The sequence below is a fragment of the Scleropages formosus genome, chromosome 19 (assembly GCF_900964775.1).
Source record: "Scleropages formosus chromosome 19, fSclFor1.1, whole genome shotgun sequence".
Lineage (NCBI taxonomy): Eukaryota > Metazoa > Chordata > Actinopteri > Osteoglossiformes > Osteoglossidae > Scleropages > Scleropages formosus.
The window spans coordinates 25,627,364-25,640,734 of NC_041824.1; the positions used below are offsets into that span (position 1 = coordinate 25,627,364).

The 13,371-nt window shown below is 45.5% G+C and overlaps 2 protein-coding genes across 5 annotated transcripts in view; one reads left to right on the forward strand and one right to left on the reverse strand.

Annotated features, from left to right (window-relative positions):
- Positions 1-9,085, reverse strand: part of LOC108932577 (sodium- and chloride-dependent GABA transporter 1) — a 28,329-nt gene extending 19,244 nt beyond the window's left edge. Inside the window, exons 1-3 of one of the 4 annotated variants that reach the window (XM_018749081.2) lie at positions 8,997-9,085; positions 8,369-8,626; positions 503-637 (exon numbers count right to left, since the gene is read on the reverse strand). In XM_018749081.2, the coding sequence (XP_018604597.2) occupies positions 503-637; positions 8,369-8,615 (382 nt within the window). In that variant the 5' untranslated portion in view covers positions 8,616-8,626; positions 8,997-9,085. The other 3 variants (XM_018749079.2, XM_018749080.2, XM_018749082.2) reach the window with 3 other exon arrangements.
- Positions 9,086-11,730: 2,645 nt separating this feature from the next.
- limk2 (LIM domain kinase 2) overlaps positions 11,731-13,371 on the forward strand; it is a 28,074-nt gene continuing 26,433 nt past the window's right edge. The window contains exon 1 of the mRNA XM_018749122.2: positions 11,731-11,913. Coding sequence (XP_018604638.2) covers positions 11,904-11,913 — 10 coding nt within the window. The 5' untranslated portion in view covers positions 11,731-11,903. The remainder of the gene's footprint in view (positions 11,914-13,371) is intronic.

Sequence of the window (13,371 nt, forward strand, 5' to 3'; positions counted from 1 at the left end):
TGTGACTGGTTATGATGTCTCATTGCATGTCTGCTCTCAGTAACTGACCAGTATTTCAATATTAATTAAACACTGTGGAAGTGTTGATGGTAGTCATACTTCAGCTAGCGCATGCAGCGACATCAGTTCAGATTCTAACCTTCCATTAACTGAAAAAAACAAGCTGTGTGAGAAACTCATTGATGCCTTACAGAAACAAAACCCATAAAGTGAGGACACCATTCCCATGGGATGCAGTCCTAGCAGAAAACAGGAACAAGCTAGGACTGCAAAGTCCCTCCGTAGAGCCTCAGTTCCAGCTTTTCACCTTCCGTTGCCCAGATCCCTATAAATGCTCTCAAATTGCAGAGCACTCGTGAAAGAGCATCACCTATTTGCTGGACTGACTCACGGCAACTTAAAGAGGGGAAAGGACAGAGATGAAATTAAATGAAAATACAATGCAACATCACTTACTGCACATTGAACCCATTAAGTTCACCAGAACATATGATTCACTTACCTTTTAGCAAAGGGCAGATTTTGGCAAGCGTGAGTACTGGTCCCAGGCGAGTGTACTGCCCAATGGCAAATTCCATCAAGAGCAGTGGAATTCCACAGAGAAACAGCATGATCACATATGGGATGAGAAAAGCACCTGTGGTACAAAGAGCAATGCACAGAGGTAAAGAGACCCTTACTTTCAAGGGATCTTCATCGATAACACATAAACATGATCAGCTATTTTAAGCAGGACTTAGAATGTAAAGAACATCAGAAAACAAACAAGTCCTCTGCTAGTCCACTCAAGTAAGTGTTCTGCACCTGACTACAACAGCCAGGAGTAGTAGATAATCCCAGAGGGGGTTATAGGCATCTGATTATCAAGGAAACATGGTCAAAAAGAACATCTGAAAGAATTAATTTAATGCTGGACTCAAAGATTTTCTGAGAAGGTTGCAACACAGTCACTGACACAGCCATTAAGTCTACTAAAACCCTGTGGGTTAAAATAATATCCAACCCTGTTCCTAAAACAGAGTACTATACAGCACAATTTTTAGATTACACCCTTATAGAGGCAGTAGTTAATGCGGTACCACAGGGACATGAACTTGCCACCTGTAACATCAGGAATGCTGGGTCAAGGCCTACTCCCTCTTTTACTGTAGTACTACAGCAAGGCACTTACTATGAAAATAGGTGTGTAAAACATTAAATACCACCCTGCTTTGGTATACATGTCAGTTAAGCAACAAACTGTGTAGCAGTTGCAACATTTTATTACTTTACATAGGATTTACAACACTTTATTTTAGATTGGTGGATGAGTGCGAAAAGTCCTGAACCATCAGTGTGTCACTGGTAATAAAGGGGCCAACACAGCTTAAACAAGTCAGAGCAAAATAATATTTGATCAAGATTTTTCCAATAAACCCATCACCTTGAGCTGTGCCACACAAACTCAACCAAGAGTAGTGTGAGAAACCACGGGTGCCTTCCAAATTCCAGAGTGGTAATGGTGTAAAAGTCATGCTTTACAACATTTGGGGTTATATGATTACCGTGGAGGGACACAGATCTGCGGTACATTTAAGACCTCTGCATCTCATAGGCCAGATAGGATCGAACACAACAATAGTAACAGCAGAGCACACACAAACATAACTGTTCAGCCGGACGTTTCCTCATGCCTCCTATGCTCGACATACTCTTTGCAGACCAGTCACTCAAAGGTGTTCTGTGGGTGTGTTTGCTCTCTATGGTCCAACTAAAATAACCAGCTTGTAGTTTCAGATACTGTGGAGCAGTGGGGGTGCCCTGTATGGCCCTCAACTGCACATAAAAATTAACCAGATTAAGCACATTTCAAGACAACTTATGAAAAGAAGATGCATTACAGAATTGTACGTCTCCTCATCACCCTCAAATTATTCTGACAGGCCTTTCCAAGTGAGAACAGCTCAGCAAACAGGATTGAACAGAACACACACACACACACACACACATTTTCTGAACCACCTGTCCCATACGGGGTCACAGGGAACCGGAGCCTAACCCAGCAACTCAGGGCGTAAGGCTGGAGGGGGAGGGGTCACGCCAGTCCGTCGCAAGGCACCCCAAGTGGAACTCGAACCCCAGACCCACTGGAGAGCAGGACCCGGTCCAACCCACTGCGCCACCACACCCCCACAAATAGAACAACTCAAACCATTTTACTGTCATTCTAAATGCTATGAAGGACATCATGTTTACTTTGTTTTGTAAGCACAACCGTGAATAAACAAGAAATTAATAAATTCATGTAAATACAACATTATATGTGAGGTTTGGGGAGCGATCAGCCATGTAATGGTGATGAGTGGATTTGCAATTCTTTTTATGGATTCTTTGGATACAGCGAATGGAAGACTCCTGCCTTAGACTCCTTCTAATGAGTGATGAAAGTCTAGGAAAGTCTTTTCTCTGGTGTGGGATTCTCAAACCTGGTGAGACTGAGAACCAGAAACATGCTGCTTCCACAAGTTCATTTTGTAAATTTAGAATTATATTTATTCATTTAGCAGATGCTTTTCTCTAAAGTGACATACATCTCAGCAAAAATACAATTTGTGCATTATATTAAGAGAAAGAGACATAGTTGCAGACATGTGATTCTTAAGTAAACCTAGTTTGTTACTTTCCACTTGATGCACTGATGTTCATCGCTCAAGTAGGTGCATAAAACGCAGGACAGATGAATCCTGATAACCTGCCTCCATTTTTGTTAAAATTTGAGGTACACAAACATTCACATACAATGCTCGAATAGCGGCTGTGTAAAGGCTTATCTGGGGATGATCATAAAGTTACAGTGCATGAACATTTACACCACGCATGAGCTGGAAAGATCTTGGGCGAAGTGAGTGCGGAAATAGTGAGCTCTCAGACCCTTCTTGAATGTAGACAAGAGTTTCTGCAGTTGTGAGTGAGAGAGGGAGGTCATTCCACCACAACAAAGTCAGAACCGAGAACCTCCATGCTTTACTTTTCGTGCGTGGGACCACCAGCCGAGCAGAAGTAGACGAGCAAAGGGGTCTGGCTGGGGTGTAGTTGTTGATCAAATCTTGTAAATAGCTGGGAGCAGTTCTATTGATGCATTTGTAGACAATAACCAGGGTCTTGAATTTGATCCAGGTAGCCATAGAAAGCCAGTGCAGAGAAACGAGTAGAGGAGATACATGGAAACACTTTGGCAAATCAAACAAAACTAGTGCAGCAACATTCTGTATCAGCTGCAGAGATTTGATGGCAGTAGTGGGAAGGCCACACAGGAGAGAGCTGCAGTAGTCCAGACGGGATGTCACCATGGCCTGGACAAGTAGTTGAGCACAGTCAGTAGCGAGATAGGGACGGATCCTACGAATATTACGCAGGATGTATCTGCAGGATCGGGTTGTGGATGCGCTGAGAGAAGGACAAACTTGAGTCGATTGTCACTCCCAGACACTTGGCCGAGGAGGTAGGCAAAATGAGTGCGTTGTCCGGTTTGATCGATAGATCGTGACAGGAGGACAGGCCAGCTGGGGGGTGGAGGATCTCTGTTTTGGAGAGGCTGAGTTGGAGGTGGTGATCAGACATCCATGCAGAGATGTCTGACAGGCAGGCAGCAATTCGTGCGGAAATGTCTGATGCTCTAGGTGGAAAGGAGAGGATAAGCTGGGTGTCATCAGCATAGCAGTGGTATTTGAATCCATGGGAGGCTATGACCGGGTCGAGGGAGGAGGTTTAGATCAAGAAGAGAAGCGAACCAAGCCCTGCGGGACACCAGAGGAGAAGAACGAGAGCTCCATCAGACCACTTGATAGGATCGGTCAGATAGGTAGGACTCAAACCATCTTAGCACCACTCCTTTGATCCCAAGTAGAATCCGGTGGTTGACAGTGTCAAATGCTGCAGGCAGATTGAGGAGGATGAGGACCGAGGAGAGGGAGACAGCTCTAGCAGGATGGAGAGCATCAGACACTGCCAGAAGCGCCGTCTCAGTGGAGTGACTAACTCTGAAACCAGATGTATATCCATAGTAGATGGTTCCGGGTGAGGAAATCAGATAGTTGATCACAGGTCGCCTGTTCAAGAGTTTTAGACAGGAAAGGGAGGAGGGAGACCGGTCTGTAGTTTTGGACCGAATTGGAATCGAGGGAGGGTTTCTTTAACAGAGGTGAAATGAGAGCAGTTTTGAAGGCAGCTGGGAAACAGCCAGAGGAGAGCAAGGAGTTGATGATCTTAGAGATGAAGGTAGAGAGTTGCGAGGAAATGTTCTGTAGGAGTAACGATGTGATGGGATCAAGCGAGCAGGTGGTGGCTCTGGGCAAATATCAGGTCGGAGATTTCAGATTCGGAGAGTGGCTTGAATTTGGAGAGCATAGCTTCGCAGGGAGGTCCAGCGCGAACCAGGCAGGGTGATGCTGAGAACTTGTCAGTGATTGTTTTGACTTTGTCTCTGAAAAACAAAGCAAGGTCATCAGCAATGAGAGCTGAAGGAGGCGGCAGAGGACACAGAAGGGATGAGAAGGTGGCCAAGAGTCTGTGTGGTTTTTTAGATGCAGACTGTATTTTGTTGTGGTAGGAGGAGGTTTTAGCTGAAGAGACAGCAGAGTGAAAAGTAGCTAAGAGTACCACACCTGAGTCCATGATTACACCCCCTTGGGATCACCTTTATCTCTGACAAAACACTGCTCCAGCATTCCCAAGGTCTATGTGTCACAGAGACCATGGTGGAACAAGGTGCCATCCATGCTGTTTGTTCCCGTGGCAACAGCAATTGGCAGTGCGCGAAAAGACATGTCACTCCGTGGTGTTTAAAGGTCACCGACCAAACGCATTCCCACTCATCTTTTTAGCTAAAACCAACAGAAACCACCTCCCATCAGACAAGTAACCCTTCTTTCAGGGTTAGATCACACCTAAAATTATGAGACGGCACACCCAGCCAGTCACGTATTTCTTTATATTTTCCACTGAACCTTTGTTTTAAGATATTTTTACTTTCTTTTAGTTCCAACAATTTGCCTCTATTTTAGATGATCTTTACTTATTTTGCCTTTTTATTTACCACTGCTTATACTTTTACCATTGATGTAAATTATTAAAAACTGGTAACAAGGAAAGCACTGCAGTTAATATGTTTTACACACTCTCTGTCTCTCACACACAATGGGGAAACCTGAACAGTCTGTGGGAGGAAACTGGAGCACCCGGAAGAAACCCACGCAGACACGGGGAGAACATGCAAACTTCACACAGCCTGAATGGGGATTGGGGGTGCGGTGGCGCAGTGGGTTGGACCGCAGTCCTACTCTCCGGTGGGTCTGGGGTTCGAGTCCCGCTTGGGGTGCCTTGTGACGGACTGGCGTCCCGTCCTGGGTGCGTCCCCTTACGCCCTGTGTTGCCGGGTAGGCTCCAGTTCCCCGTGACCCCGTAAGGGACGAGCGGTTCTGAAAATGTGTGTGTGTGTGAATGGGGATTGAACTGACGTTCTCTTGCACCACCCAGGCGCTGTGCCACTGTGCTGACCACTTTACTATTCAGATGAGAATGGGTGTTGCTAGTAAACCCTTTTTTGCTGTGTCACAGCAGACACGAGGCAGTTGGTTGCAGCTGCGCTAGCAACATACTACAAACAAAACAGGGAGCTGGCCACAACAACACACATGCTCATTTTATCTGCCTAGCCATGGCTAATGAGATTAACAAAAAACTGAAAAAATCTTGTCAGTGCATAATTACTTTCAGTCTGAAAATGCTTCACTACTTTTCCATACTTGTAAACTATACTGCTTTTATTCTGTTGACAACTACAGTTCAGACATTAGAAACTTGCAGGTTTAAAGGTTTAAATATAATTATTAATTGATTAGCAGAGGAACAATTATATCTTGTTTCTATTTATAATTTTCAGAGTGGGATTTGTAACTGATGTCAACATGGAAACGGCTGTGTTTTTGAAAGGAGGGCAGACTTGGCGTTGGCACCTATAGGAAACAGGCTGCCTGTTAGTAATGAGAATGAGATAAGAAAGTCGAACAGGTTAATCACTGCTTGAGGACATGGCTGTACTAAGTTCAACAGTAAGAACACAAGATTTTCATGGACATTCCTTATTTATGTCCTTCTAATGATTCCTTAACAGCAATGATTATTAATGCAGAAACAGCCACTGAAAGACTGCAATGAGATGAACAAACCAAAACTCATTATTAAACCCCCCTCTTCACACACACACACACATTTTCAGAACCGCTTGTCCCATACGGGGTCACGGGGAACCGGAGCCTACCCAGGAACACAGGGGCGTAAGGCCAGAGGAGGAGGGAACACACCCAGGACGGGACGCCAGTCCGTCGCAAGGCACCCCAAGCGGGACTTGAACCCCAGACCCACCGGACAGCAGGACTGTGGTCCAACCCACTGTGCCACTGCGCCACCGCACCCCCCCTTCAGTGCAGTTAAATGTGTTAAACTGCTAAATAAAGAAAAGTTAATCACTCACATACACACACAGTCTGAAACCCCGTATCCCAAGCAGGGTCGCGGTGAACCGGAGCCTAACCCGGCAACACAGGGTGCAAGGCTGGAGGGGGATGGGACACACCCAGGATGGGAGAAAAGGAAATGTAAATGTAAAAAGATGGCTGTGTAAAAAGTTTTACCATTATTTGACTAGAGTATTCTCTCCTGGGGGTGTGGTGGCGCAGTGGGTTGGCCCACCGTCCTGCTCTCCGGTCGGTCTGGGGTTCGAGTCCCCCTTGTGGCAGACTGGTGTCCTGTCCTGGGTGTGTCCCCTCACCCTCTGGTCTTATGCCCTGTGTTGCTGGGTAGGCTCCGGTTCCCCGTGACCCTGTATGGGACAAGCGGTTCTGAAAGTGTGTGTGTTCTGTCCCTCCCAAAAAGGTCATTCAGCCTGGAGGAAATAACAGCTGATTGTAAATGTATTAAGTTTTCATAACACACAGGAATAAAGGCAAAAGAATGAAGGTTCCTGAAAACTAGTACTCCCAAGAAAACACTCTCATCTGGTACAGCTGACAATCTTTTCACACACTGTTTTGCTCAAACAAATAATTGTTCACACATGATCACCAAAAGGGTCTTTAACAGTATTTTTTCAAATTATGAGCTAAAACGCTGAAGCATCTATTATACAGGCAGTCCCTGGATTACAAACGAATTCCGTGTCCTCAGTCTGTCTTTAAGTCGGAACTTATAGTTATAGTGGGTATCTAATGTCAGTTTGTCAAATGTATGACTTAGTATATTGTATATCATGTACCTTTCTATGAATAAAAAACATTAAAGAAACACTTTGGATACACTAAAACTTCTTTAATGTAACAATACAGTAATATAATAATAATACAATTAAGGATAATACTATAATGAGATGTACTTTGCTTTGGAGAAAAGCATCTGCTAAATTAATAAATGTAAATCTAATAATAATGATGATAAATGTAACTATAGTATTTATAATACAGAGAGACACAGGAAGAGATAATGATACATGTTACTACTGTCATGATGAACAGAGGACACACTTAAGGAGGCTGACCCAAGTGCAGGATCATTTATTGAGAATCAAAGAACTAGACGTGTTCTCGTGGTTGGGGACGGGCAAATGGTTGGTCAATCGGCAAACTGAACAGAGGCGCGGACCAGAAATCGTGGTCGAGTGACAGGTGGGACTGGGGATTGATGGGGGGGTGTCTGGAGTGAGATTCCGCAACTGGGAAAAAATGTCTTTTGTAGCCGAGTGCTCTCTCAGAGAGAGAGAGAGAGAGAGAGAGAGAGAGAGAGAGAGAGAAATGGCACTGATAACTGCATAGAGTTCATCTGAAGTCGCTTGGAGAAAAGCATCTGATAAATAAACAAATGTAAATGTCTCACACACATTTTCTGAACCGCTTGTCCCATACGGGGTCGCAGGGAACCGGAGCCTACCCGGCGTAAGGGGAGGGGACACACCCAGGACGGGACACCAGTCCACTGCAAGGCACCCCAAGTGGAACTCGAACCCTAGACCCACTGGAGTGGAGAGCAGGACCCGGTCCAACCCACTGCACCACTGCGCCACCGCGCCCCCCTGTATGTCCAAATGTAAATGTGATAAATATAAATCACGTAAGCGATTCTTTGGCACAAAAGACCCTTGATGGGGCAGTTTTTTTTTTCCTTTTTTTTGCAAAATTTGTAATTTCAGTCTAGGACGATGACAAATTGCCAATTTGTAAACAAGCCAAGTGTGTTTATACAAAAAACCAAAGTACTTTATTTCTCTTAGAGACAGTAAACACTGGCAAGTTATACTGAACGGGAATCGCTGTGTGCGTGTACGTGCCGGTGCGCTCACCTCCGCCGCTCCTGTAGCAGAGGTATGGAAAGCGCCACACGTTTCCGAGCCCCACCGCGTAGCCGACGGACGCGAGGACGAACTCTAGGCGCCGACCCCACGTGCCTCTGTCCTCGTGCGCCGTGTCCGTCGGCTCCAGTTCCGTCTTCACAGCGTGCGCCCGCACGAGCCCCGTCTCCTCCTTGTCGCCCGCATCGCTGGCAGACAACTTCGACACGGCTTCTGTGTTCTCCGCTCCGACTCCCATTCCGACATGAGCTAACTTAAATAAAAATAAAACGGATTTTTTAAGCAATGACTCACCTCTTCAAACTGGTAACCAGTGCTATTGGAATATCACGTACACTACAACACAAACATTAGACAATATGCCTTGATGACATGTGAAATATAACATGCATTTTAAAAAAAAAACTGATAACAGCATCAGTAATTTACTGAGTAAATTCCCAGTTAGTTACACACAGTTACAGTACTGCTGACAGACTGTGCGACCATGGACCATGGCATGCGAAACTACCGAAGTTTGTCTTGCCTAAATCCCTCCGTATAGTAGTTTTCCTCCAGAAGACAGATAGAAAATCAATATTAACAAAAAACGTTATGCTTGTGTAATATAATATATCACCTGCAGTTATACAATTTCCAACCTCCCCCTTGCACCTCGGCGTCCTGCGCCGTTACAGTAGAACAGAACGACGCGTGCAGAGCTTTGAATCTCCGCCTCCTACACGTTACGTCACATACGTCGTTGAGACGTTACACGGGCAAGGGAGACGGCCTATACAGTGTGTGCAAAGTGTGTTCGGGGGGGCGGGGTTGTGTTGCTCGAGGGTCGCGTCAAAGTTGAACAGTCGCATGTTCCGAGAAAACAGACTCCCAAATAAATAGATAAAATAAAAGAAAACAGACTCCTATCTAACTTGCGGAGGTGATGAAAAAACAGATATAGCAAGAGCCGCCGGTGTCTGGACGCTGGACGAGCTCATTGTAACTGGCGAAACCAACTTGGAGTCTTTTTCCCCCTTGCAGAAGCGCAGTTTACACTACAGTACAGCACTCTTTCTGATTTAGCTCACATTTTGTGTCACAGCAACACCGAAACCCATCCTTCTGTGAATAAACATAATAACAATTAGATGAGCAAAACTTAAACTCAATTTCTGCCTTGTCTTTGTGGTTCAGAAATAAATAAAAAGCCCGCTTCATAATTTAGTCATAAAACACATACAAAAGAACAGCAAATGGTAAATATTTCAAACATCTGGAAGCTGATGAAAGATAATGTGCTTTAATGTGCTGAAATGCATCTTTACTTTTATTTTTAAAAAATTTTAAAACACCCAAGTAGTTACAAGAAATAGTCATAAGTAAATATTTAGATCCAAAAAGTGATCAGTGGGAGTGATGATGTGTTTTGTTGTGTACAAATGCATTTTTACTGTATTTCAAAAAATAAAATTTGGAAATGTGTTTTCAGGTAGGGGGTGCGGTGGCGCAGTGGGTTGGACCGCAGTCTTGCTCTCTGCTGGGTCTGGGGTTCGAATCCCGCTTGGGGTGCCTTGCGACGGACTGGCGTCCCGTCCTGGGTGTGTCCCCTCCCCCTCCGGCCTTACGCCCTGTGTTGCCGGGTTAGGCTCCGGTTCCCCGTGACCCCGTCAGGGACAAGCGGTTCTGAAAATGTGTGTGTGTGTTTTTTCAGGTATTGAAATGCAATGCTCTGTTTGAACAATAAAATTAAATCAAATTCAGCTCAGTAATGAAAAAATGTACTTGATATCACTGATGACCAATGTCCCTCTTCACAGCCTGGCCATGAATGCTCATAAATACACACACACTTTCAGAACCCCTTGTCCCATACGGGGTCGCAGGGAACCGGAGCCTACCCGGTAACACAGGGTGCAAGGCCGGAGGGGGAGGGGACACACCCAGGACGGGATGCCGGGACGCCAGTCCGCCGCAAGGCACACCAAGCGGGACTCGAACCCCAGACCCACCAGAGAGGAGGACTTGGGCCAACCCACTGTGCCACTGCACCCCCTACAAGAGAATATAATTAAAGTTAAATTAAGAAAATATACAGGGAACTGAATTAAAGCTAAAATGTAAAAAACAAAAATTGAGATTTAGGGAACAAAAAAATGTGCAGGTATTGAATATGCAATATGCTATATGCAATGATAAAGTGCAATGTGCAGCACTGATGAATGAATTGAACATTATGCCACCCGAGTCCTTAAAGTATGGGATGTGTCCATGTTGAGAAGTCTGATGGCCTGAGGGAATAAGCTCCTCTTTAGCCTCTCAGTTCTGCCATCAGACTACGATAGCGTCTGCCAGATTGCAGCAGGCAGAAATGTGAATTAGCAGGATGGCTGGGGTCCTTAAGAATCTTATCAGCCCTTGCTCTACATCTCCTGGTGTAGATGTCATGCAGCGAGGGAAGAGAAGTCCCGGAGATGTGCTCAGCTAAGCGCACCACTCTCTGCAGGGCTTTGCGGTCTTGGGTTGAGCAGTTCTCCTACCACACCGAGATGCACTGAGTCAATTCAATATACTCTCTATAGCCCCGATATAGAAAGCTTCCAGGATCGCTGGAGAGATCTTGAATTTCCTCAGCTGTCTCAGGTGGTACAGCCGTTGCCTGGATTTTTTCACCTGTGTTTGAGTGTGATGAGTCCAGATCTATTGGAGCGATAGGCAAACTGTAGTGGATCAATATTATTAGGGATGCATGATGAGCAGATAGTGGTTTTGATGAGCCTCTCAAAGACCTTCATAACTAACGATATAAGTGCTATGGGTCTATATAGTCATTTAGGCAAGAGGGCTTATTGTTTTCAGGCACAGGAACAATGACTGATTTTTGAAGCACGTAGGGACCACTAAAAATTGTGCCACTAAAAATTACACACTTGTTTAAATAGGTGAATAACTGTAGATAGCTTAGCATTGTAACCTACTTGTGTAAGATAAATGTTTAAGAAAAAATTATTAGGAATATGATTTATTAGGAATTGATTATTTGGATAAACCCATGCAGCCACTCGTGTGAGGAACGTTGCTAAATATAGTGAAAAGAAAAAATTAACTGCACTTTAGAATCACAGAGTCTGCATCTAAGTGTCTCTTTCTGCTAATATAATGCACACATTGTATTTTCTATGAGATGTACGTCGCTTTGGAGAAAAGCGTCTGAGAAATGAATACATGTGTGTAACGGTTACGCCCGGGTGTTTCGTGCGGGGCTGGCAGCAGAGGGCGCTGCAGCCTCGCGGACCCGCTGCGCTTTGGCTCCTGTCCTGTTCCAGGTGCTGCTGTTTGATCCCTTCCGGTCTCCGTACTGGAATGTTAACTGCATGACGTCATCGCCCGTGCCGACTCTACTTTGTAACTCTGTGAAAAAAGAGAACGAAGCGAACCTTTCGGTCGCCGAGAGAAGCGTGAGGGTTCCGTTGGCGCGGGACGTACTTTTCGCTCGGAGCACCATGTGAACTTCGGAGGAGAGACTTGTCAAGCGTGCAGCACTTAGATGGAGGAAGGTGAGCGGCGAGTGAACCCCGTCCAACGACGTCGAGTAGCTTTGTTTTACTGCGATGAACCGTGGTGGAGCTCCGAGTTCGAGCGGAGAATTCGGTAAACTCCTCACGGTTACGTCCTGTGTGTCGGTGCTTTACGGTCCCGGTCAATATCTATTTCTCTGTTGGTGCGGATTTCGAACTCTGCTTTACTCCACATCATTATCATGATCAAGGCTTATGGACACTTGACTGCGCAAACTGAGGCACTGCCTCCGCTGACCTTCCAGACGCTGCGCGAGTCGAGTGGCAGGTAAACAAACAAACAAACAAACAAACAAAGTAAAGTGTAGCCTGCAAGTGACACACACGGTCGCGGGCGGGCGCTTTTTTTTGTTTTGTTGCTTGTCACTTGTGTTGTGTAAGAATAACTCGTTTTTTGGAAGAGCCCATTCCAAAGTGTGACGCAATAAAGTGAATAAAGAAAGGAGCAGGTTTAACGAGTGTCCTCTTTTGCTTCGTGAAGCTCGTCTAGTCACTGCTTTGCCAGTGGGGGGCACAGTGTTTAGGACTCAAGTTCGAGTCCCAGTCCTGCGGGTTGTCGCCCTTTGACCTCTGCCTGCCGTCCTCTCAGTTCTCAGTCTTTTGCAGCCTTTCTCTAAGTGCGATTTCTTTACTCCCATTGCTGTAGGACTTCATGATTCGTCCTTCCCACCATGAATCTGAGCACAGAAAATCAGTGATGACCACTCATGTGCTCATTCATTGTATGTACGTCTGGATCTGTTCAGAGGAAATGAATGCCGGAGACTAATGAAGAACATCAAACGCCAGCTTTAGTTATTCTCTCTCACACACTTTTTTTCCCTTCGCTCATTTAGCAGATGCTTTTCTCCAAAGTGACTTCCAGTGAATGCGGTGTAGCACTACACACTTTTCCTACACAGAGACCTTTTCCCTCACGGTGACTTAGTGCTAGATACTCAATGAGTCACTGGACACTGGTGAAATACTCTCTCTCCCACAGGCAGTTTAGTCACCATTTGTCTTTGGACTATGGGAGAAAACCCACACGTACACAGGGAGAACATGGAGATTTCACACAGACTGAGCGGGGGGGTCGAACCCATATCTTCGGGCATCACCTAAGTGCTGCAAGACATCGGCTCTACTCTCTTTCCACTATGCTGTCCCTTCATTCGTTTAGCTGACACTTTCCTCCAAATCAGTGTAAGATATTGTTACCTACAGCAATTCATACTGCAGGGTAGTTTTGCTGTATCAGCTCACAGTGAGTACCTCACTCAGGAGTACTAAAACACTGGGAGGGTTTCGAGCCGCTGAGTCCAGAGGCAGCAGCATGAACCACTTCGCTACGTGCAGCTCCCAGAACAGAGGGACACACGGATGCAGACACATGATTCTCAACATACAGCCACTTAGTCCAAAACCACTGTTTACACACACACAGACAAGTGTTAT